General features: G+C 44.9%; 1 protein-coding gene across 1 annotated transcript in view; it reads left to right on the plus strand.

The window, feature by feature from the left end:
• Nucleotides 1-1,643: 1,643 nt before the first annotated feature.
• BLTP3A (bridge-like lipid transfer protein family member 3A) overlaps nt 1,644-22,655 on the plus strand; it is a 35,510-nt gene continuing 14,498 nt past the window's right edge. Inside the window, exons 1-9 of the mRNA XM_075055928.1 lie at nt 1,644-1,765; nt 15,604-15,766; nt 17,381-17,419; nt 17,885-17,976; nt 18,188-18,377; nt 18,824-18,964; nt 19,521-19,691; nt 20,836-21,013; nt 22,035-22,121. Coding sequence (XP_074912029.1) covers nt 1,722-1,765; nt 15,604-15,766; nt 17,381-17,419; nt 17,885-17,976; nt 18,188-18,377; nt 18,824-18,964; nt 19,521-19,691; nt 20,836-21,013; nt 22,035-22,121 — 1,105 coding nt within the window. The 5' untranslated portion in view covers nt 1,644-1,721. The remainder of the gene's footprint in view (nt 1,766-15,603; nt 15,767-17,380; nt 17,420-17,884; nt 17,977-18,187; nt 18,378-18,823; nt 18,965-19,520; nt 19,692-20,835; nt 21,014-22,034; nt 22,122-22,655) is intronic.

The raw sequence follows: 22,655 nt of genomic DNA on the forward strand, positions 1-22,655 counted from the left end.
ATCCCAGGCCCTTTAGTTTATTAAAAGGATTTTGCTTTTGATGAGCTGTATGTAATGCAGGTGCACAATTCCAATTGAATTAAAAGAATTCATTCTGTTTGTGTAACTGGCTGCTCTGTGCATGTCGGGTGACATCCATTTCAGTCTGCAGAACTGTCCAACTCATTCTAGACATGGTGCATCTAATACAAAAGTGTGGGAGTGATTTACATCTTACGAGAAAGTGTTTGGGTACCAGAACTTTTCCAAGTTGCACTCTGCTATGGGACAGGACAGTCCAATCATCTAGAGGAGATTATATGTTTAGGAGTTTGTGTGCTTTCAACAATCTGCAAAGAATGTGGTGTAGCTGAGACATCAAATATTTAATAGCTTGATATTTAATAGCAGTGTTCAACAAACGTTGAGATGAGGTAAAAGTTAGAGAATGTTTCTATAATAAACCATACTGGGGTAGACGCCTGCTGCCCACAGCACTCGGGCTGGACCAGCACCGAAGTGCAGGGGTCCTGCTGCTCTCCCGAGCTTCCTGGTCTGACAGCGAAGGGATCGTACTGCAGCTTCATCTCCCGCGTCAGACACCGCATAGATTGTGACGAGCTGAAATGATTGTACCAATGCATATCTCAGAAGGTGAATGTCTCTCTGTGATCAATAATCTGAGTGTTTTTCAGCTTTACGTTGAAGCCGGATTGCTGTTAGAGCAAACATACAACACTCATCTTCATCAATGCATATTGTTGACTTTCTCCTGGGGAAAACAGTAGGCAGGAATTAGCGATGGTCAGCATTGGGCTTTGACAAAGGTTCAAGGCTTGTATGCCACTTGAGTCCTCCCCCTGCCTATCATCAGATTAAAACAGAATGTACTCAGTAAAGTAGAAAGCACGTGGTTTTTCTTGTAGTGGAGCTGTTAGAGGCGTGACGAATGGGCGTAAGGCTCCGGGGGCTAGGTCTCTGCCTGCAGAACAGCATGACCGTTTATGCGGGTGCTCCCTTTGCTGCACCCAGCCTGGAAAGCAAAACGCTCCCTTGTAAGCCAAGCTGAAATCTCACGCGGCATCTGAAATAGTCTAACTCATTGTCATCCACCAAAGAATGACAATGCAAGCAAACTAAGTAGCACAGAAACTGCTCGAAACAAAGATTGATGGTTTTTTTTTCCTTCTGAGCTGGTTACATTGTTTTACGTTGAACATTTTATTTTTGTAGCGTGAGCGCCTCTTTTACAAAAACTTAGTTTTGGCTGACCCGCGATGCTCTCCGGAAGGGAGCTATCCAAAGCAGAGGTGTGAAACTCAGCTGCTTCTGTGTCTTGCGGATTTTCCCCCGCAGCTCCAACATTTTAACAGAGGTAAAAGCACGTAATTAAAACCGCTGGCACCCTCACTCACAGGCTTCCCCGGAGCACCGCGGGGGGAGGCACGATTTGGGCTCCAGCCCTGCCCGGGGGCAGGGCGGGTTGTGTGTCCCGGGGGTGTGTGTCCGTGTCCCGGTGCGTGTGCGTGTCCCGTGGGTCCGCCGGCTCCGCGCACACGCGTGGAGCGCGGCTGCGGCGCTGGCGGGTGCCGCTAGGGGGCGCGGCGCGGCGGGAGGCGGCGGCGGCGGCGCGCGGGGGCCGGCGGGAGGCGGCGGGGGCGGGGCGGGGCGGGGCGGGAGGCGGTGGCGGCGCCGGGATGGGGTCCCGCCGCCCGCGGCCCTGAGCCCCGCCGCCCCGCGGCATGGCCGGCATCATCAAGAAGCAGATCCTGAAGCACCTCTCCCGGTAAAGGCACCCGGTCCTTCCTCCTCCTCCTGTTCCTCTTCCTCCCGGGGACGGAGGGGGAGGATGCCGGTGAGGGAGGGCCCGGGCCTGAGGCGCGGCGATGGCTGAGGACCCGGGCCCCGGCCCCGAGGGGCTGCTGTGGGGCTTGGGGACCGCACGGCCCGGCTGGCAGCCCCGCTGGGGAGCTGCCGGGGGGAGGGGGGGCGCGGAGCGGTTTTGGGGCCCCGAGGGGGTCTGAGGCCCGGGGGGGCTGTGGGGCCCGGGGGGGTGTCTGAGGGCCCGGGGAGCTGGTGGCCCGGGGACGAGCGAGCCCAGCCCGCCGTGAGCAGGCCCCGCCGCCCTCCCCTCAGGGCCGCGTCCTGCGGGGGTCCGGCCCCTCAGAGCCCCGGTTCGGTGCCCCCGGTGTGCGGGAGCCGTGGCGGAGGTTTCCAGCCCGGCCCGGCTCCTACCGTTGCCGGTCTTGCCTCGGTACCGGCGGTGCGGGGAAACGGCCGGGCCGGGTGTGCGTGTCCCTGGGGGGCTGCGTTCGCTGACCGGACCCGCCGGGGTGGACAGCTGTAGGCCGGGGCTGCTGCCAACAGCAGCTCCTGTTCGGCTGGGAGCGGGTGAGGGTCAATAAAAGTTGGGGAGAGGAGAATATGAACGGCAAAAGGTTCCGAGGGTGAGAAGGAGTGCTGTAATAGCTGATACAGGTAGCGCACGCTCAGGCACTTGGTTGTCATTTTCGCTGATGTTTTGTCCTTTTCAGTGAAGTTCATTAAAGGTGCGAAAAGGTGTGTTGAGGGAGACCGTCAGCTGGAGCTTGGTGTGTAAGACTGCGAGTCAGTAAATACAGCTTCAGATGTGGCTCTGCCGGTAACTTGGGGGTTGACCTTGGGGAAATGGCGGTGCCTCTGTTTCCTTGCCGTTTGAAAGAAAAGAGCCGCGTGAGAGCTAGCGGTTCTTGTGTTATCTCATGGCCACGGGCACATCATCCCTCTGCACTCCTGAAAGGGTAGAATAATATGAAATATAAAGGTGGTGTGTCTCTGAGGATACTGGTGAAGGCACAGCATTGCACGTTGCTTTTCTTCTCTGTGCTTTATGAGCTGCAGATGTTCAAGTCCTTTCTGTTTTTACTGGTGGAGAAGCTCAGATAGAAAATGAAGGGCTTGAAGTGACTTGTGTGGGCTTACATGGTGTCAGTGCTGGAACAGGGAGTTAAGACCTGTGAATCTTGGCTCTCTGGGGCTGGTAGTAAATCCTGAGAGTTTCTGGAACCTCAGAAGAATCCCTGCAAACTTTAAGCGAGCAGTCTCCTCAATAAAGTGTCTGTCTGCGGCAGTTCTGAGTCACTAGTTGCTCAGTACTCCAGCTTTCTAGGCACTGTACCAAAAAGGAGTGTAATAGAGCCTGCTGCTTGATCTGTTCAGTGCGCTAATTTAAATGAATTTCTGCTAGACCTGACATCACAAATCTCCGAGCTTTCTGTCTCATTCCACCTCAAAGCGGCATGTTGTACTCGTTATGGATTCAGTCGCCTTGTCAGGAGGCACTGAAGTATTTATAACAAGGAGAGGTGGATGAGAGCAGTTATTAATGGAGGCTGAAATAGAGCTGGGCTTTATTCCTAGGTACCACTCCTCCTAGAATGAAAGAGTGCATGTGTTGTTCCTATGGATAATTCTCTTTAGATAAATACACTTTTCTTGCTGGTGCTTTTACTTAATTTTGCTTTTTGGTCTTCTTTACCACCTTGCACTGTTACAACATGTTCCTGCCCAAAGTGCCCCCTTTTTTCCCCTCTCATCAGGTTGGTTGTTAGTGTTCACCTGTGTCTCCTTTGTGCAGTTCCCAGGAGAACAGGGAATCACGAAAAATTCTGCAGCTCTACCTGTTTTCCTACTAGCTGGACTTACTCTGTCGTTCAGGGTCGTTGGTCTGATCCTGCCCCTCTCTTGCATAAGTATTGTGGCCGTTTCGCAGAAATGCATTTTGAATACAGTTTAATGTATAAAAAAGATGATGTTTTTCCATTGCGGTTTTGTTTCCTCCAAATACCTCCGCTTCACACTCCCTTTGGGTCTTTCTTTCAGCTATGCTCATTTGCCTGGAAGATTTTTGCTACTGAATTGTTAATCTGCCTTTATTTTCTGCTTTCAATTTGCATATGAAATAATTCCTTGTTCCTCTTGTTAGGTCTTCTGCATGGGGTGTGGTTTTTGTTCCTTTTCTATCTGGAAATTTGCAAGGAACGGTCATGAGAGACAGCAAGATCAGGGAAATAGGAAAGAGTTATTTCACACCAACTGTTCAGATTAAATGAATCACATGCCTAATAGGATGACAGTGGTCACTTGCGGTGATCTGTAAAGCTGGGCTTTGCCGTCGGTGTCAGAGCTGAGTTATGAATGTGTTTTAGAAGGCTTAGCCTGTGTTGTGCTTTAGCAGCTTAAATTCCTAGAGCAGAAGAGCCTAAAAACTTGCAGTGCTTTCACCATCTGTGCTTTTCACTCTTTTGTCCTATATTTAGCTTGGAAAAGAAAACAGATTAGGTGGTTTCACTTTTTGCTGCTTCTACACTGGCACATGGCTGCAGTACTGGGGTGGCAGATTCTGCAGGAGAATGTTTATAACCGAGCATCAAACTGTTACAGCTGGGACAAAAGCTTCTCCCTACAAGCTGTCTGAAGCATCAGCTGCTTGCTGTGTGTTTGAACTTGAATCTGGTTTGAACTCCTCCAAGGCTGTCCAACAAGAGCAGTATTTGGTTGTGTTTACCAGCCTGAAATTATTCATGCAAGTACATCTATTGCTTTAAAATAAAAACAGTGATTTGCCTTTACGTCTTTCTGGTTTTGTTTGAAAGTACCCTCTTTTTATTGTGGTTTTCTTTTTTTTGTTTTGTTGTTGTTGTTAAATAGTGCTCAGTGCAGATGTAGTACATACTTGATCTCGGAGTACTATAAAGGTAGTATTTATCCCCATGTGGTAAAAAGGAAAACCGAGGCAAGCCAAACTGCCCAGACTTACTTAATATAACACATGAGGGTTTGAGTTCTCAGCACTGCAGTGGAAACCCTTATCAAAATTATTTTTATTTAATTTCATTAGAAAGCTTTTATCCACTGCTGAATCTGACAACTGCTTTGTGAAATTTTCTTCTATTACACATGTTAAAACATGTGAGCTTGTGGAGTAATGGGCCCTAATAGACCATCAAATTGCACGTGTTACGTGGTTTCCCAAGGAAATGCAGTATGTAATCCTTCTGTTTGGAAGAAAAGAATAAAAGTTAGGTGGAGAAAATAATCAGGTAATAGCTTTGCTTGCCCCAGTTCCAAAGAGCCGATGTGAAAGAGCCGCTGAGTCAGAAGCCTCTGAAAGAAACAGAAGCTGGTGTCAGCAGAGGAGGTGGGGTGGGGTTCTGGGAGCAGGTTTGAATGCAGGGGAAGGAGACCACAAGTGTATTTGGCTTTGACAGGAGTCCTGGAGAACTGCAGCTGAGGAGGAACTTTAGGAATCTCTGAAAGTAGGGTGAGAAGGAAGCAGAGGAGAAATGAGAGAGAAGAGTTGGCTAAGGTAACACCAGCACTACCGCTGAGAAAATACAGAGGAAAACCAGCACAGGAAACGAGACCTGTTTGCAGAGGGAAGAGCGCGGTGCTTGAGGAACCAGTCCAGGCAGCTGGCCCAGTTGATAAGATGTGTGTGACAGAACTATAGCGGATACTGGGCTGGTGGCTTTGTCTTTGCTAGAGCCATGCTTGTAAGCAGGGCCTGACGCATGCAGAGGCCCTTCATTCCTGCATTTCCGAAGTACTAGAGTGCCGCTGGGGCTTTCATTCGGTTTTATTCCCAGTCTATTGCATGGGATTACCAGACACATAGGATCTCAGGTGCTGTTGCCTGTGTTAGTTGGGATAGTATCTGCAAGGCGCTATGTTGCTGTGGAGCAAGACTGGGAATTGTGGAAGGGATTAGGATGGTGTTTGTAGCAAGGTTTTCAGTGTTGTCTTATACTTTGCTTTGCTTTCGTTGGTTGGTTTGCTTCCTCCTTTCCTGGGTTTTGGAGGTTGCTGAATGATGGGCAACGTTTTGGACAGTACAACCTTTCCAATGGAGGCTGAAACCAAAGTATCTTTGGAAGGTGCAAGGCTGCGCAGCGAGGTTTATTGATCATGCCATCATTTGTCACTTTCTTCTATATCCCGATGTCATACAGAGGAAGATGAGGCATGGCGGAAGTTGGCAGAACTGTCTTTCATAGCACAGTATTGGAGCCACCTTTTAGATAAATAAGATAAGCCTTAGAAACAGAATTTTTAAAAATCCTAGAAAACAAAACAATTGAATAGCATGTGCAGGATGTAATACTTTGGTGCTTGTAGATGCAAGTCAAGGACACAGCCAGAAGAAATGGCATCATGTAACTCCTCATAAATTGTACTGTACCTTAGCAGTGCCTTTCTTCTCAGTTCCCAGTGGTTTAGGCCATATATCCCTTTTTCCAGATGAGATTGCCTCGTCTCCTCCCCTCTTTCATTTGCAATTGCATCTAGTCCTTGCAACAGATAAAACCACTGCTAGGAGATAAGTGGAAATATCAGGAAAGCCTGTAGTGTATCTTTAGTTTCTTCTAGATCAATTTAGCTGTTAGGAACACGTGGGTGTTGCAGAGTGCCCTGAGCTAGGAACACATAGGCTTCTGTGGGCTGTCGTTTCATAACTTGGATGTAAGAACCTCAGAATCTTCCTGGCCCTAAGAATGCATTTGGTATTACCCCTTCCAGGCAGTTGTGCTACTTCTGTGCCACATGCAAAGAATTCAGAGCTGGCTCCAAGACCCAGAGCTGCTCTCTGCCACGTGAGCCCTGCCTGTTCTGTAGCATTACTGGATTAGCTCTTCAGTTAGTCTTGGAGCGGTTTGTGCCTCCATGCTCAAAAGTATGTGATCTCCTTGTCTGTCCTCTATCTGCCTCCACCATCAAAGACATGCTTTCAGGCTAAGACAGGACAAAGAAAGGCCATTGTAGCTGGTGGTTATCCTACTGTTTGGTGGTACTAGACTCTCTGAGCTCAGGATGGCAGAAGTGAGATGTGTTGTCCTGAGGGGACCCATCCTTCTCCTCAGAAAAGATGGGGACAAGAGGCAGAAGCTGTGGTTCTTCAGCCAAGAAAATGGGATTCAGCCTCTGCCATTCAGGAATTGTTGAGATGGGCTCTGTGGCTTGCATGGGCAGAAGGTCAGATTGTGTTACAAGACATGCATCATTTGCCCAACACAGAGGGGTGGGGAATTCCCCAAGTCCAATGAGCGCTTTTTTTCTCCCCTCAATGCTTAGCTTTCTTGGCTAAATGCTGCAATCTGGAAATCACAAGAAAATACAGCCCGAATTCTCTGGCCTGTTTGCTTCTCACTTGTCCTGAAGTGTTTTGCAGCATCGCTGCGTGCTCAAACGCTGAGATGCAGCTGTGCCTTTGCAGTGACAGCCAAAATGATGGCACATTCAGTGAGTAAAAAGTGTTGGAAACCCTCTGATTTAGAAGGATCTGCCTTCACTATAAGGTGTGTGCTTACCACCTAACCCTTCAGGTTTCTCCCAGTTTCCTGACCTTGATTCTAAATTAACTGGAAGAAATTTAACGAGTGCGGTGGGTAGGGAGGAAAGTGGGGAAATTACATCTGGGCCTGATGAAGCTACAGAATCATGGAGTGATTTAGGCAGAAGGGACCTCTGGAGAACCTTTGCCTGGGACAGAGTCTCTTTGCTAGAATTGAGACCAACATTGCAATTTTGGCTTTAGCTGTTTTAATATCCTCCTTCAGTGATCAGGGAAACTTCTACTGCTGAAGATGATAATTTGCCTAAAATAGCTGTTGCAGCTATGGGAAATACATGAAACCACAAAGTTGCTAGCAGTTAAAAATTGATGATAAAAAAGCCATTACTTTTCCATCTGCAAAGCATTCTGTTCCTGATTTTCAGTGCATTCTGTTCAGCCAGGTAATAGTTTCTTTGGTACCCAAGTGCCACAAAGCACACAAGTTGGAATCCAAAGCTCATAAAACAAAACTGGTAGCCAAAGCCCAGAATAAACCCCCTCTGCAGCCAGCACTGGGACAAACAATGGCAGAGAATAGCAGAGGAGGAATGCGGTTTTGTTCTCACGCCTGCAAGGGGCTTGCATGCATTTTGGCATGGCTGAAGGGCACTTGAGCAACACAGGTATGTTATAGAGAGCAGGCAACTCAGGTGTGGATAACCTCCCTGAATTTTTTAAGTTCTACATCTTGGTCTTCATGTAGCTGAGAGCAGCAGGACACGTCTCAAAAGGTGGGAGGGTTTGGGGACAGATGGGAGATGCCTGCAGCTCACCTGCCGCGGGGCTGTGTTGGGTAGAGCGTGCAGTTGGGTCTGGAGGGCAGTCGGCAGTGTGGTGCTTCGTGTGGCTATGGGGAAGTTGCTTAATCATCGGGTGTCATCGTTTCCCCAGTGGTTAAGTAGAGATAATTCTAACGAGCCAGTTTGTACATTGCTCTGAAAATAGCCCTGGGAGCACTGGCAAATAGAAGCAGTTTTGGGAATGGGCTGGAAACAGTTCGTAGCAAGAAGCTCTGAAGCCAATTTATAAGAAAGAAGCTTTGTCAAGTCTCCTTCCCAGCAGTGACTGCTCTTTTGCAGGCCATCAGGCAGAGCTCCCAAGGTATCCAGCATTGAACCATCAGTAATAAGTTTGTCTCTTAAGTTCTTACATGCTGTGTCTAGCAAAGCATTTAAGGCTGGATGCAAACCCTTTAATGTAATTTGGAAATTTCTTGTTTTCCTAGTACATTTTGCTGGCTTTTTTACTTTCTAAAATTTTAATATTGAGGAATTCTTGATGGAAAAATGGAATCCCAGGCTATTATGGAATAAAGTAATAAACAGCTACCACTTCTTTGCTCAAGACTGGGTGGGAAAAGAGAGTGTGCGCATAACAGGATGTGGCATTGTCCTTTCACAGAGAGTAATCTCTAAAATCAGGATTGCTATGCTACAGTTTACCAGAAGAACCAAATTGTCATTTTTATGAAGCATGTGTCAGCTGCTGGATGCAAGGTTTTTTTCAACCACTTCAGCTCAGCTTGAGAGAGAAGTGTGTGCCATTTCTGGAATGCTAAATAGACTCTTATTGCAGCAAAAATAAGTTGCACTTCAGTAGCTCAGGAGGAAAATGTGCCTGGATATATCCTCGCATCAGCTGTTAGGTTTTGCAGAGCCTTGTGCTGGCCACATGGAACCTCTCCACACACCACTACTCTTCAGACTAAGTGATGGGTCAGGAAAAGGGGCTGTTAAACTTGACTCTTCTCTGCTTGTCTTACTTCTCTGAGACTCCTTGAGCTCTTACCTCCTCTGCAGCTGCTCAGTTGAGTCTGAATTATATAATAACCTGTTATTTTCTGCAGGTTGGAAACAAAAATGCAGGTTGGATTGCAGGGCGAATAATTTCTTAAAATTTAAGAAGTGAGGCTTTGACTAGTGCGTTTATTTATATGTTTCTTCCTAGTTTTCTTTTGTGTGTTATTATTTGCTTGAGGTTTAGTATTGGGAAATTCCCTGGCAGCTGACGAGGGTTTGCATTCCAGATTTCGGAGCATGGGGCAGCTGGCATTTAAACTTTACTGAGCTTCCAGCTGATGAGCCAAAAATAGTAAAACAGTTCCTCAGTGAGGTGGAGTTCAACCCCTGCCAAAACCCCAGTCTCTTTTCCTTTCAGATTGGTTTATGATTTGCTTTGCAGGTCTCCTAGTACCAAATTGGTTGACAGTTGGTGTGGTGGAAGAAGCACACCTAGACTGGAGGTCTGCAGTTTTCCAGTATTCAGAATGCTTAAGAGTCACTTCTGTTTGGGACAAGAAAGTGTCCTCAGGGGTCTGAGTACATGGGGAGGCAGACTTCAGGGAGGATTGAGCTGACATTCGTGCTTTGTGTAACAGTTCAGTCTTGTTCCTGATCTGTTCGGAAATGTGGATTTTTCCTCTGCAAGTTTAACTTTGAATTGAATTTCTAAGTCTTTTTACTTCAGCCATGTTGTATTGTAGTAGATAACTTGGAGCCAAGACAATTGATTACTTGGAGATGGTCTGTGGCCCATGTGAAACTGTGTTTGGCTTTGGGTAGTTGAATGGTCCAGCCTTTTCTTCAATGTAGCTGAAGCTTGGAAAAACAGAAAGCTGATAATTTAAAGCCAGCAGTGGTATGTGTATACAGGCACATTGATACACTTAAATCTACCCTGATAAGGAGCCTACCAGTATAGTGCTAAAGGCTGTTACAGGGTTACATGGTAACATGTACAGAGTTTGTTGTGTAACTTAAGTAGGGTGAAGTCATTAGGCTTATTGCATTGGGACCTCTTTGTCCGCAAAGGAAAATATTATTGACTACCAGTATATCTAGGGCACACCAGTACTGTACGCAGCGTAGCTGGAGTTACGGAGATGATTTTCAGTAATAAGATGTGGTGCTTTCCATCTTCTAAACAATTGGTTAGTTTGGTATTGATCAGATTCCATTCAATTCTAAATGGCTTTATACTAAGTTGGTATGATACCAACTAGATTAGTAATAGATGCCATCTAATACTGTGCATAAATTGGTCTCGTCTTCTGCTAATTCAGTATGTTTCTCTTCCTTGTCTGCATCTCTGAATCTCTCAATCTTGAGTAGTACTATGCATGCTTACCAGACAGATTGTTCCACAGTTATACCAAAAGCTTGTGTAAGTAAAATGGCTTTTCTTCCTGAAAGGGCTTTTACTTCTTCTTCCTATCTGTCTTTGAGGTGGCTGTTTTCTCCCTTTTTACAGAAGTTTTGATCACTTGCCCAGTTTTATTTCCTCCAAAATTATTTTTCAGTTCATTCTCAGACACATGTCTTGCAGTTAAAGCTTCTGCTGCTGTCTTCCTTGAAAGTTTTTCTGTATTTGGAAGTCACTGACCTTTTCTTTTATTAGTCATGAACCCTTTTTTCCAAGTAAAAATGCTCTTTGGCTGCTGAGATAAGAAGGTTTAATCTGAGGGGAAATGGCCTACCATGGGGATTTTTGGATTGTAGAAGACCTTCCCAAGGAAGATGGAAAACCCATTAAATGGTCTGTCCAAAACCTAACCAGACAAGACTCTGGGAAAGATTTTGGTTAAGGAGCAAATCTGCATTGGCCAGAATATAGGGTTTTTTCCATGTCTAATTTCTGTCCTTCTGCTATAGTTGCTTAGATTACCTATATGTATTACAAATTAAGGCAGAAAATCTTCCTCTCTTCCCTTGCTGTTACCCTTATGAAGGCAAGAACCTTGTCTGCAGCAATTTCCCTGGAGCCATTGATATTGCTTGTCTGTTTTCAGATTGCAGCTGAGAAGTTACCCCCCTTCCTGGCTGACTTGTGTTTTGAGTATTTTTCCATCTGCTGTCTGCAACTGTGGCTAGTACTGCAAGCCATACACTTACTTGCTTCTGCCAATAGATGATGCTTGTCATTAAGTAAAATCAAGGTCACTGGTGTACTGCTAATTAGTTCTCACATATAATAACCATAGTAACAACGATATTAATAGAAATAAATGTGTTTAGCTGTAGGTAGTGGTTACATACAATAGATGATGATTACTGAATAACTGCAGGAGAAGAAGCTGAGACAGAAAATCTAGTTTGAGTATATGAAGCTGCTGACGAGAGGGTTCCTGTACCACGTGGCAGCAAGGTAATGGGAGAGATGGATCTGAAGAGAAGTTTTATGATTTCAGACGTCTTCTCCTGACATTATCTGTCTATGTATTTGCTCAGTTGGAGACAGTGTGGCCAGACAGCTACAAATGTGAACATAAATTTATTATTTATGATTATAGCCTGGCTTTGGGCCAGCAATCAGATTTGGCCAAACTCCCTCTTGCAATCAATGAGTTTGTGGCCTCTGGATACGCAAGCTGATGAATCGGGCAGTCGTTCTTTTAGTAGTAACATCAGGTTTTGATACATATTCAAGCTGATGATTGAGCAAATAGACTGACACTCCTATGCCTTCCCCATCTAAAACCTGAAATGAAGCTTCAGAGTCAATCAAATCATGGTCTTGGAAACTGCCCAAGAAAGCTGAGGGTTTCTGTGAAGAACTACAGTCTTTAGGCCAAATCCCAAGAAGGTGTTGAGGTTTAAATCATCTGGGTGTTGTTAGCCTCTTAGGATGAGAGCATCAGTCTATGAAATTAGGGTAGCGCTGTTAATGACTGCATTTGTCTGCTTCTTGTGAACGTTGATTGAGAGCCCTAACACTCGTGTCATCTCAAGTGGAAAGAAATGGTGGGAAACAGACTGTAGGGAAAACTCTTCTCCGCACGCCACTGGACTAAGAGGTTTGACCTAGCAGGACTTGCCTAGCTGTAGCTGTTAATAAGCTTCCCATTGCCTTGATTGTGCATGCAGCAAGACCTTTTTAGTCACTTGAAGACTTTCTGTGGATGCTGGTGGCTGTGATGGTCCATTTGGCTATTGTGCAGCAGATCAGCTTCTGCCTGGCAGACACTTTCAGAGACAAATGTTGCTCACGGTATTGTTAGTGTGGATGCATGCGTGCTCATGTAAGTGTACACAGATGCAAAAAGCCCTTGTGACTCTGCAATGACAATTCCATAGAAGATAGAAAAAGGTTTTCTGGTTTGACTTTTGTCATGGTAATCCTGGCAAGCTCAAAAGGAGTGCTGTCCTTTGAGTTTACTGGCTTAACGCTATGTGACTTCTGTTAGAGTTGCAAAAAAAAAAAAAAAAAAGTGCAAATATCCCACACTGTCAGTTTTCCTAATAGCTGCCATTTTCATTCACTTTTCTCTAAGCCAGCAATCCATGCTGCCAAAAATGTTACTGTTGAAGAGTATGAATGGAGCAAGTCTGCCAACAAACATCTAAAATTGTCTGCTCTCACTGCTTTTTCCTTCCCCTGGCAGTGACCAAAGCAGTTCCTTTCAAGAAGTAATGAAGATTTGGCATCTATGAGCTCCCAAGTTCACAGGCACACTTCATCTGTTTTCCTCTTGTAAGCCCCATCTAACATGCATTACATGTATGAAAGTGTCTTAAATGTGAAGGTTATTCCTTTTGATGATCTCCGATTCCTTTACAGGAGGAGCAGATGAGAGCAGGAGACTTGGTAATAGGCATACCTTCAGGAATTTTGACTGTGTGGTTTAAAAGAGAGATTTGCTTCAGTTTTAGATTTTTGTTTACTAAACTTGCAGCTTCTGTTGTCCCATCATCGGTGGGGTCCATAACCTCTCCTTGGGGAGTGGGATGGCACATTTTGGTGCATCTAGAATGCCTCATGAAAAGGATTCTTCTGTAGAGTCTGGTAGTACTCATGGTGGTTTTCTTTCCTGCTCAGCAGGATCTCTGCAGCCTTTCCCTGTAGATGATTACAAATAGTTATTTGTTTTTAGCTAGATCATGTTTCATACCACTCTCTCCACCAGTGTCCTGTTTCACAGCTTTAGTGCCCTTTCACTATGTTACTCTTCTTTTGATACACATGCACACTAAATAAAAGTAGTGCCTTGGTTTAGACATGTCCTTATATTTTTCTTCTGCATTACCAGCTGAAAGCAGCTTCCTCATCTAAGCATGCTTAGCCTGGGATGAGGATTTGAGACACCAGGGTTTTGATCCTTGCTTTACAAGTGTGAGAAAGCTGGTCTGCGCCTCAGCCTCTCCCCACCTGTAAGCTGATCACTACCGATAGCAGCCTGTGAGCTTAATAGTGCCAAGTGCTTTTTATTACCTACCTGTTCGGGTTGTATTTGTTTTATTCTTAGTATCCAATCCCAAGTGGACGTGATTACAACAGCTTTCAACAGAGCTGGTTCTCTAATGCAAGATGAGGATGCTTCTGTATTGCCCCTGGAGGTATTTGGTCTAATTTTCAGCAGTGTCTGAGATTGTGGGTGCTCACAACAGGACTCCAAGCACAAATCTTGCAGATGCTCAGCATATCCCTGCATCTCCCTGTCAGTGGAGCAGCCGCTGTAGCACACTCTGGAATATGTTATTCCTTTGTACAGATGCTGGGAAGCAGTGTTGAACTTGGCCGCCTTCCTGGGTGTGTTTAAACAAGAGGGCCTGCAGTTAAAGGGAGTAACAAGTTTTAAGTGAACGTGTCAGGCTGAGATGCTGGCAGGTGTGTTATAACTTGGTCTTTAATCAGCTGTCAGTGTGTACCTTCGGCTCAGGGGAGGGAGGTGACAGCATGACACAATAAATGTCTGACTCAGGCTTCTGTGGCAGCAGAAGACTCTACTGTGGCAGGGGGATCAAGGTAAAAAGCAGTGGTAGGCAAACTCACAGCTGTTTGTGCCACCCTCCTTTTCCAGGAGTTGCTGCATCAGTAACATAGGGTTGACGTCAGTGGCTCTTCGCCATCCGTCAGACTTTCTCCTAACAAAACCTTTGCTTCGCAAAGGCACTTTTGACCCAGGAAGCCCTGAGTTGACTGACCAGCAGCTGCTCTGGTGCCTCAGCCAGTTTTGTGCTATACCTCGTGCTCCGACGGTGGCCACATCAGCTGCCATCCCCACAGTGTTGCTCTGGTTCCTCCTCCCCTTCCCTCTTTTAGTGATGACTTTGTTCAAGATGCCCTTTGTGCCTTTCACAGAGAAGTAGCTCACGCTGCTGGTGCAGGGAAAGGAGAGAGAATGGCAGCGTGTGACTAACTGTGAACCTAATCCTGCTTACGCTGACAATAGGGTCTTTCTTTCTCTTCGGCTTTCTGGACCACTGTACAGAATTAGAATTAGCATTAGTATGGAGGAATGTGTGGAATAAGCCCTGGCTTCAGTAGTGGGCAGGTTGTTTGGGAGGAAGTCTTCAACTTTGAATCCTGTGACTGCAGAGCGCAAGCTGCCTTGCTCCCTTGGTGGCAGCCCCTTCTGCACAGAAGGGTTGTTTGATGGAGACAGCCGTCCCGGAGAGGTGTTGCTGACACACATACAGCCTCTGTGGTCTAGTGCCCTCTAAACTAGCTCTTCTGGTTCCTTAGGGGCCACAGTGGTTTTAAGGAAGTCAGATGTTTTCAGATATACACCAGAATACACTGCTCTTGAGCAGTCCTGCTGAAATTGTTTCATCCATTGCATTTAAATCTCAGGCACATGAGGGATCTGAAGATACTAGGCTGCATACAAGGGAGGTGGAAACTACAGAAGCCCTTGGAAGGAGGAATTGTAACCAGAGAGAGCAGCAGCTGCTGGTTGCCAAAAGGAGAGGAGGACGGGAGCTTGGGCTGGTCACTAGGGAGGGAACTTAGGCTGCATGCTTGGACCTGCTGACCAAAGAGCAGGCTGGATTGCGAGACTGGTGTTTAAAGAGACAGTCATAAAACTAATCTATTAATGATCTTTTACTTTCCTGTGTCAAAAACTTCAAGAAGAATCTAGATAATTAAACTTTTTACTGCTGATATGGCACTTCTGGGGGGAATTAAATTGCTGACCTGTTGCAATTTGGCTTTGGTTTTCTTTGATTTTTGTCCTAGGGCAATTTTGCTGGTTTCCAGGTTCCCAGTGCTTTAGAAGGAATTTTCAGTTTCTCAAAATTGAATTTGACTTAAAATGAAAACCAAGCAAACAAAAAAGTACTTCAAATGTCAGAGCGTAAAGACATTTTTTTTTTCTGGAGCAACCAACATACCCTGGGTTTAAAAATGTCAGAAAGGGTTTAACAAAACAGAAAGTAGATTCTTATACTTAAAATAGCTCTTTTAAATGCTCCTCTAGTCTCCACAGCTTTGCTGGGGGTTGTTTTTAGAGTCTCCTCTTTCTTCTCTTGTAGGTTTACTAAGAATCTCTCTCCAGACAAAATCAACCTGAGCACGCTGAAAGGGCAGGGGCAGCTGACCAACCTGGAGCTGGATGAAGAGGTGCTGCAGAATGTGCTGGAGCTGCCCACCTGGCTTGCCATCACTCGGGTCTACTGTAACAAGGCATCTATCAGGGTGAGCAGAGGAGGCTGCGCTTGCGTCCCCAGACGCAGTTGAGGCCTTCCATTGGCAGCTTCTGTTTGTCACTTGGGAATTTCTGATGAAGAATCATGATGGGATTTGCCATCCCTGTGCTTTAGGTGTGATATTTGCTGATTGAATGCTATGAGATAGCCACAGCAGGTTTCACCAAAGGCTGCCTTTGCCAAGCACTCTGCTCCTGATGGTGGCTGGCAGCAGCTGGTAGAGGATGCTGAGAGAAGCATAGGAGAAGTGTGCTGTGGTCTTTCCTCGCCTTCAGGTGACTTGTCAAGCCAGCAGTGTGGTGTTTGTATTTAATAGCCATTGATGAATTTCCAGGAATTTGCCCAGATTCTTTCCGGACCCACTTATTTAACATCCAGAGTGTGCTATGGCAAAGAATTTCACAGCTTAACTACATCTGCTTTTGCTTCTATCAATCCTGTGTATGTTAGTTTTAGTTGATACCCTCCTGGTACTGTTATTGGAAGAAATAGTGAACAATTGTTCCCTGTTCATCACTTCCATGTCACTTAGGATTTTACAGACCTCTCTGGTCATTCCCTCCCATTTCCCTGCTATTTTGATAGCGGAGGAGTTATTCTGTGTCTTCCCTCATCCCCACTGAGTTTTTTTTTAATGCTAAAGAAGTAACATAGACCTCCAACAAGAATAGGAAGCAGAGAGAAATGGCGTGCCATTCTCTGAAAGCGTAATTGTGCTGTGAGGTATTGTAAAAATAAATTGAACTTAAGTCTTATTTGTTGAAAATGCAATTTGTAAGAAATGCGTGATTAGTGCATGTGAAAAGCTGCACTCTCTGCACTCAGCCTTTATGCCCACAGTTATCCATTTACATACATAATCGCTGAAATTGTGCATGCACTTGCACTTTTGCACACTGAACTCTTTTACAAATTCTTCTTCCTTGTGCTTTTTAGAGCAAAAAATTGATTTTTTTCAGTTCATATGAAATGCCCGATTGTTTAATCTCAGTTGGTACTAACCATAGTTGCATTAAATGAATGCAAAAGTTTTTAGTATATCAAAAAGACTTGCTATAAAAGAAATATGGTTCTACTCTGCCAAATGACAATAAGATGAGCCTGTCTTGCTCATCTGATCCACTCTGTTTTTAGAGTCGGATCTGCTTAATTTAGTAACAAACATTTGTTCTCCCTCCTACAAGAACTGCAGATAAGTGTTGCTGTAAGAAAATAAAATGGATCTTTTTGGTTTGTGCACAGTTTTTTAAAGAGTTACCTGACTTCCAGTAACAGCAGCAATTAACTATAAACTCTTTAAGGACAAGAACATTCCCCATAAAGGAATATGAAAAATGAGAATTTGACCTGCAGAATATCTATTACTTGTGATGATGTGTGAGATCCAAAAGCGAAGTTGGATTTATAGGTCTGGTGGCTGGAATGTCTTTTCACTTGTCTCTGTGAGCCTGTTCGACCTGGATTTGGTAAGATAGGATGGATTGTCACTGTGGTTGTTTCTCAGAGAAATGGGGCTCAAACTTTGGGCTCAGATGGTTTCCTGCAATTTTGCAAACTTTCCAATATGAAGATAACTCTTGTAACCTCAACTTTATTGTTTCAGATCCAGTGGACAAAGCTGAAAACACACCCTATCTGCCTGGTAATGTTTCTTCTCTTGTTCATTCCTTTTCTTCCTCAGTCTTTTTAATCTCTCCTACTTGAGAAAAATTCTGTAAAGGGAAACTGAAGTGCATACTCAAATTTTCATTTGACCTAAATCCTCTAGGCCCTTAGCACATGGGGGAAGGGGAGTTCTGAGAATAGTCCTGTTGGGCGATGAGTGACCTCCCATGAGACCCACATGGAGCTGGGCTGAGCTCTTGGTGAAGTCCAGGGCAACCTTGTGCCTGGTTGTTGTTGTTTGTTTTCCCCTCCACTTCTGAGGATTTGGATTACCCAATATTCCTGGCACTGATGGTATGGGAGCTTTAATACATGAGACTCTTGGAGAGTCAGGAGACTCCAGAGCTTGGTTATCCCTGCCCTAGAGTCTCAAATCTAAGGCTGGCAGACTGACTTTGAGTCTCGGTCTTGTATTTATCGCTCCCATGTTCTGTCTTTACAGTACCTGGATAAAGTGGAAGTAGAGATGCGAACATGTGAAGAGCCTCGGCCACCCAACGGACAGTCTCCCATTGCTCTTGCTGCAGGTCAGAGGTCAGTCCCTGAGCCCTGTGGTTTCTTTCTGACATGCTACTGGGGTATAGGTGGCTGTTGTTCTCTATGGTTAACCATTGGCCTCTCTGTACTCAGGTTTAAGTGGTTCTAATATTGCTTATAAACCTTGGGGTCTTTCTCTGTGTAGCCCTACCTCTGCTGGGCCTCTTGTGGTAACAGGTGATGACTTTGAGGGATCTTCTCTTTGCAGTGAATATGGCTTTGCTGAAAAGGTCGTGGAGGGGATGTTTATTGTTGTCAATTCCATCACCATCAAGATTCACTCCAAGGCCTTTCATGCTTCTTTTGAGCTATGGCAGCTTCAAGGCTACAGTGTCAACCCAAACTGGCAACAGAGTGACTTGCGACTCACCCGCATTACTGATCCACAGAGAGGAGAGGTAAGGAGTTGTCTTACGTTACCTGTCATAATGTGCACAGAAGAGTGGCACTCATGCTACCCCAGTCCTCTAGGGTAATCAGGCTGTTGTCTGAATTCTTGTACAGTGATGGTAGGGAACCTCCGTGAGCTTCCCTACTGTTTGCTGGAACAGGGTGGCTGAGAGCTGACTTGTGTTCAGAGCTTTCTCTGAGCTCCTCTGAGAGAATGAAACTGGAGAAGCTCTGAATGCCCTTGTGGTTTGGCTGGTTTTAAACTTGGTGTGAGAGAGGGGGTCAGATGTTACCTGGGGCAGGATTTTGTTTTTGTACTGGGATCAGTACAAAAAGAAAAGTGCATTGAATGACTTTCTGTGGCCTTGTTTCATTCCACATCTTTAAGCATTTAGTTTAATCCTTGAAGTTGTTGAAAATCTCAACAGTTTCCTATTTTTCTCCTTCTTGGTAGGTTTTGACGTTCAAAGAGCTCACCTGGCAGACACTTCGGATAGAAGCAGATGCCACTGACAATGGCGATCAGGATCCTGTTACTACTCCTCTGAGACTTATTACCAACCAGGGGAGGATCCAGATCTCTCTCAAGAGAAGGGTGAGAGTTTCCTCCATACTTTGCAGGATGCAGTCTCGCTGCCTGGTGCAGTATGATGCATATTTCTTCCCACGTTCCTCAGCAACCGTTCTTTTCCTTCACAAATGTTGAACCCAAGCTGCTATATCACTCTGTGTTGTCTATTGGAGACAGCTGTGTTCTTACCAAATGTCAAAGCAGTTTATTTCCCAGGGGAGGTTAACATGTATGGAGCAAGTTTTTAAATCTGTTGGAACATCCAAAGGAGAGCTGTCATCTCTTTAGTGGGAGATTAATGCCTGGTAACCTTATTTTTAGCTGTCAATGGAAATGTGATGATAAAAAAAACCAACCAAAACTAAACCTTTTTTTTTTTTTTTTTTCTGTAAACTAGCAAGCAATTTGTAGTTTTGACTACTTTCCTCTCAGAGGAGGTACTGTGGACATCCACCAGATAAGTTAACTTCTCAGTTTCAGAGCAGCATCTCTTGTTTCTGCTACCGCTTCTGTGTACTATGAGGAATGTATGTATGTGGTTGCAATTGTTAAAGTCCCTGACTCCTCCTTGCTGTTTCAGACCAAAGATTGCAATGTGATGGCATCTAAGCTGATGTTTCTCCTTGATGACCTGCTCTGGGTGCTCACAGACTCTCAGCTGAAAGCAATGATGAAATATGCAGAGTCTCTGAGTGAAGCCATGGAGAAGTCTGCCCAGCAGAGGAAAAGCTTGGCACCAGAGTCTGTACAGGTGAGTGAGTCGTGATTTGGATGTTGGTCTGCCAGGAAAAAGGAAAAGTCAAGGTGAAAGAGACTGCTTCTGTTTGTGTGGCATCTCACCCTTGCTCACAGAGCATCTCCTTGACAGGATCTGGTAGGCTTACCTGGTGTCAGGTCAGCATTGCGTCGATTGTGGGCTATTGTTGGGTAATGACATGACCAAAGGAGTTGGATTCATTGCCAATAAGTATTAGAAAACGTTCATACATAGTTACAGGCTAGATTCTGTCTGATGGCAGGGAAAAAGTGGTGTTAAGTTGCATGGCTTTCCAAATTTGGCTGGCACATGGAAAGTTGCAGAGGGTCCCACAAGGATTTGGTTTGGGAATAAGCAATAAATATGTTCTAGAAATAATCTTTTCTGCCTCTGAATGACAATCTGTGTAAGCCTGGGGAAGGGACTCTGGTTTAATAAATTATGACATAAAACCATAGCGAGCTGTGATGCCCAAGGGAAAACATTGGCATCCAATTTCACTGTTGTTTTGGGGGTTCTTTTTTTCTTCCTAATACTCTGGAGAGAGCTCTTGATTTTTGCAATTGTTCTTTGGTTTGCATATAGCTTAACAGTGTATGAAAACCTTAGAACAACTGCTTCTGCCAGTAACCTTCAACTTCCCTTACCACTTTCTTTGTTTTGAAAATACTGTGCTGAGTAATTCTTTGATGCATGTCACAGAGTAAATACGTGAGGGCAGAGGACAAAAGATGTTTTCTGGGACAAGGATGAGGGTAGAGGAATATTGCTGCTGGTGGTGGAAGCTCTGGGGAAGGAGGGTTATGCACGTAGTGCAGTGAGATTACATAGAAGGGGGAGTCAGGGATACTTAGCCCTTTTTGTCCAGGAGTCTTAAAGCGTATTTCAAGGTAAGTGACTGGTAGCTTGATGTAGAGGAGGCAGAACCACACACAAAGAGTTTTGCTCATGAGAACATAGGAAAGAATCCAGACTTCTGGACTCCCAATTAAATTTCTATAAGTTGGTGCCTTGCAGGCTTGGAAGATTGCATGAGTTGTTTTTAATTGTATTATAACATCTCTTTTTTTTTTTCTTTTCTTTTGATTTTTCTTTCTTTTTTCTATTAGTTCTTACTGAGCTTGTCTCTCTCTAATAGATCACACCGCCTGCTCCAAGTACTCAGCAGTCCTGGTCTCAGCCATTCGGAGTCAGCCCGAATGCAAGTAGCATTGGTCAATACTTTGATAAGTATGATATGAAAGAGTCATCGTACCACCTCCTCATCTCACACTTGGATCTGCATATCTGCGATGACAGCCACACTCGAGAGTCAGGTAACTGAGAGTAGCATCAGGAGGACACTGCAGGAGGAAAACATTAATCAAGTCATCAATTTTCTGTCTTGAAGGAGGATTTTCCTCTTGAAAAAAAGTATCTTTCATGTTACTGTTTCCCAGTGAGGCAACAGGCAGTTGTTCAGGCTGATGGAGAGATCAGTTCTGTCTGTCTGAACTAGGTATTGGAAAAATCTTTCTTGGCTCCATGGGACAAACATGGGGAAGTCCATCAGTGGTCGTGGTTGCCAGTGACCTGGTTGAAGTGGTAGAGGATATGCTCTAGGAACAATCTGGTATTGAGCAATGGGAATAAAGCATGATCACTCCACGTGTGAGAAAATGTTTTGACAGCATTCAGGACATTGACAGTAGCATAGCTACAAGGATTCTTTGCCACCTTGGACAGAACATTCCCCTGCCTACCATGTTCTTTTCAAGCAAGGTTGTGATAACTAGTATCTGTTTTACTTCTAGCTCCCCTCTACTGAGATATACTTCTAAGTACTTTTTTCTCTTTTGAGGCAAATGTCCCCCCTGCTCTGTAGAGCCATCTCTGATCCAAGTTGTTCTGTTTGTTTTTACACATCTACCCTTTAAAAAAAAAAAAATTCTCCTACCCACGTCCATCACTATTCCAGATATTTTTTTAATTGGTCTGTGTATCACTGTCTCTTGAGCTGCTGTTATCAACATCTTAGTGTTGGAAACACAAGCGCTGGTTGTTGTAGCGGGAAGTGTAATTGATAGGGCCCTGGGAAGCAATGAGATCTCGCATTTTGGTATTTGAGATTCTAGGTCTGGTTCTTACGATATAAGCTGTTGTCCTGTTACATTCAGTTACGTTCCTTTTCCTTGCCTAGGTCATTTTGATACAGCTTTCTAAAAGATGGTACCCTAATACTGGCCACAGTGACAATCAATCAGTGGTGGCAATCAAAGCAATGTTGTTCTGAATTCTCCTGGATCAGGACTTGGATTGCAGAGCCGATCATGGTTTTCTTTGTTCTGTTTTCCACAGGTGCTTTGAAGCATGGGATGCTGGGAGGTGCCATGCAGCTGACCTTCAGGAGGATGGCTTTTGACTATTATCCTTTCCACAGGGCAGGTAGGGGATCATGCAGCCTCCCAGCTTGAGCAGGGGGATAAAAAAGAATTTGAAGAACAGTGATGCTATATGGTTTCAGGCAGGACTGGAAGAGAAGCTACACAAAGGACTTGGGACTTAAATCCTCATGGGCAGGGTTAATCTGACTTATCTGCCGGTGGATGACTGACAAGTTGCTGGCAAAGTACAAAGAAAGAAATAAATTGTGGTCTGTTGTAAAGACGTAAAGTTGAAACTTCGGATTCCTTTTCAGTTGCTTAAGCTCTGGATCTGGTTCTTACATGTGCCTAATCAATTTGGAAGGGTTATAGGATGTATCCAAGGAGAAAATCTGTTTGTGGTCCACTGAAGAATCAAGGAAAAGTGACATTGGCGTTTTTCCCAACACTTGAATTTGGAACACTTGCTGGTAGGACAAGCTCTGTTGTGTGAAAGCCTGCACTTGTTTCACAAGCACTTGGTATGCTGCATACTGCATATTCCAGATCTGATATCAATAAAGAGGAATGCTGTACAGATTTGCATACATTTGAG

Source organism: Buteo buteo, chromosome 23 (genome assembly GCF_964188355.1).
Source record: "Buteo buteo chromosome 23, bButBut1.hap1.1, whole genome shotgun sequence".
NCBI lineage: Eukaryota > Metazoa > Chordata > Aves > Accipitriformes > Accipitridae > Buteo > Buteo buteo.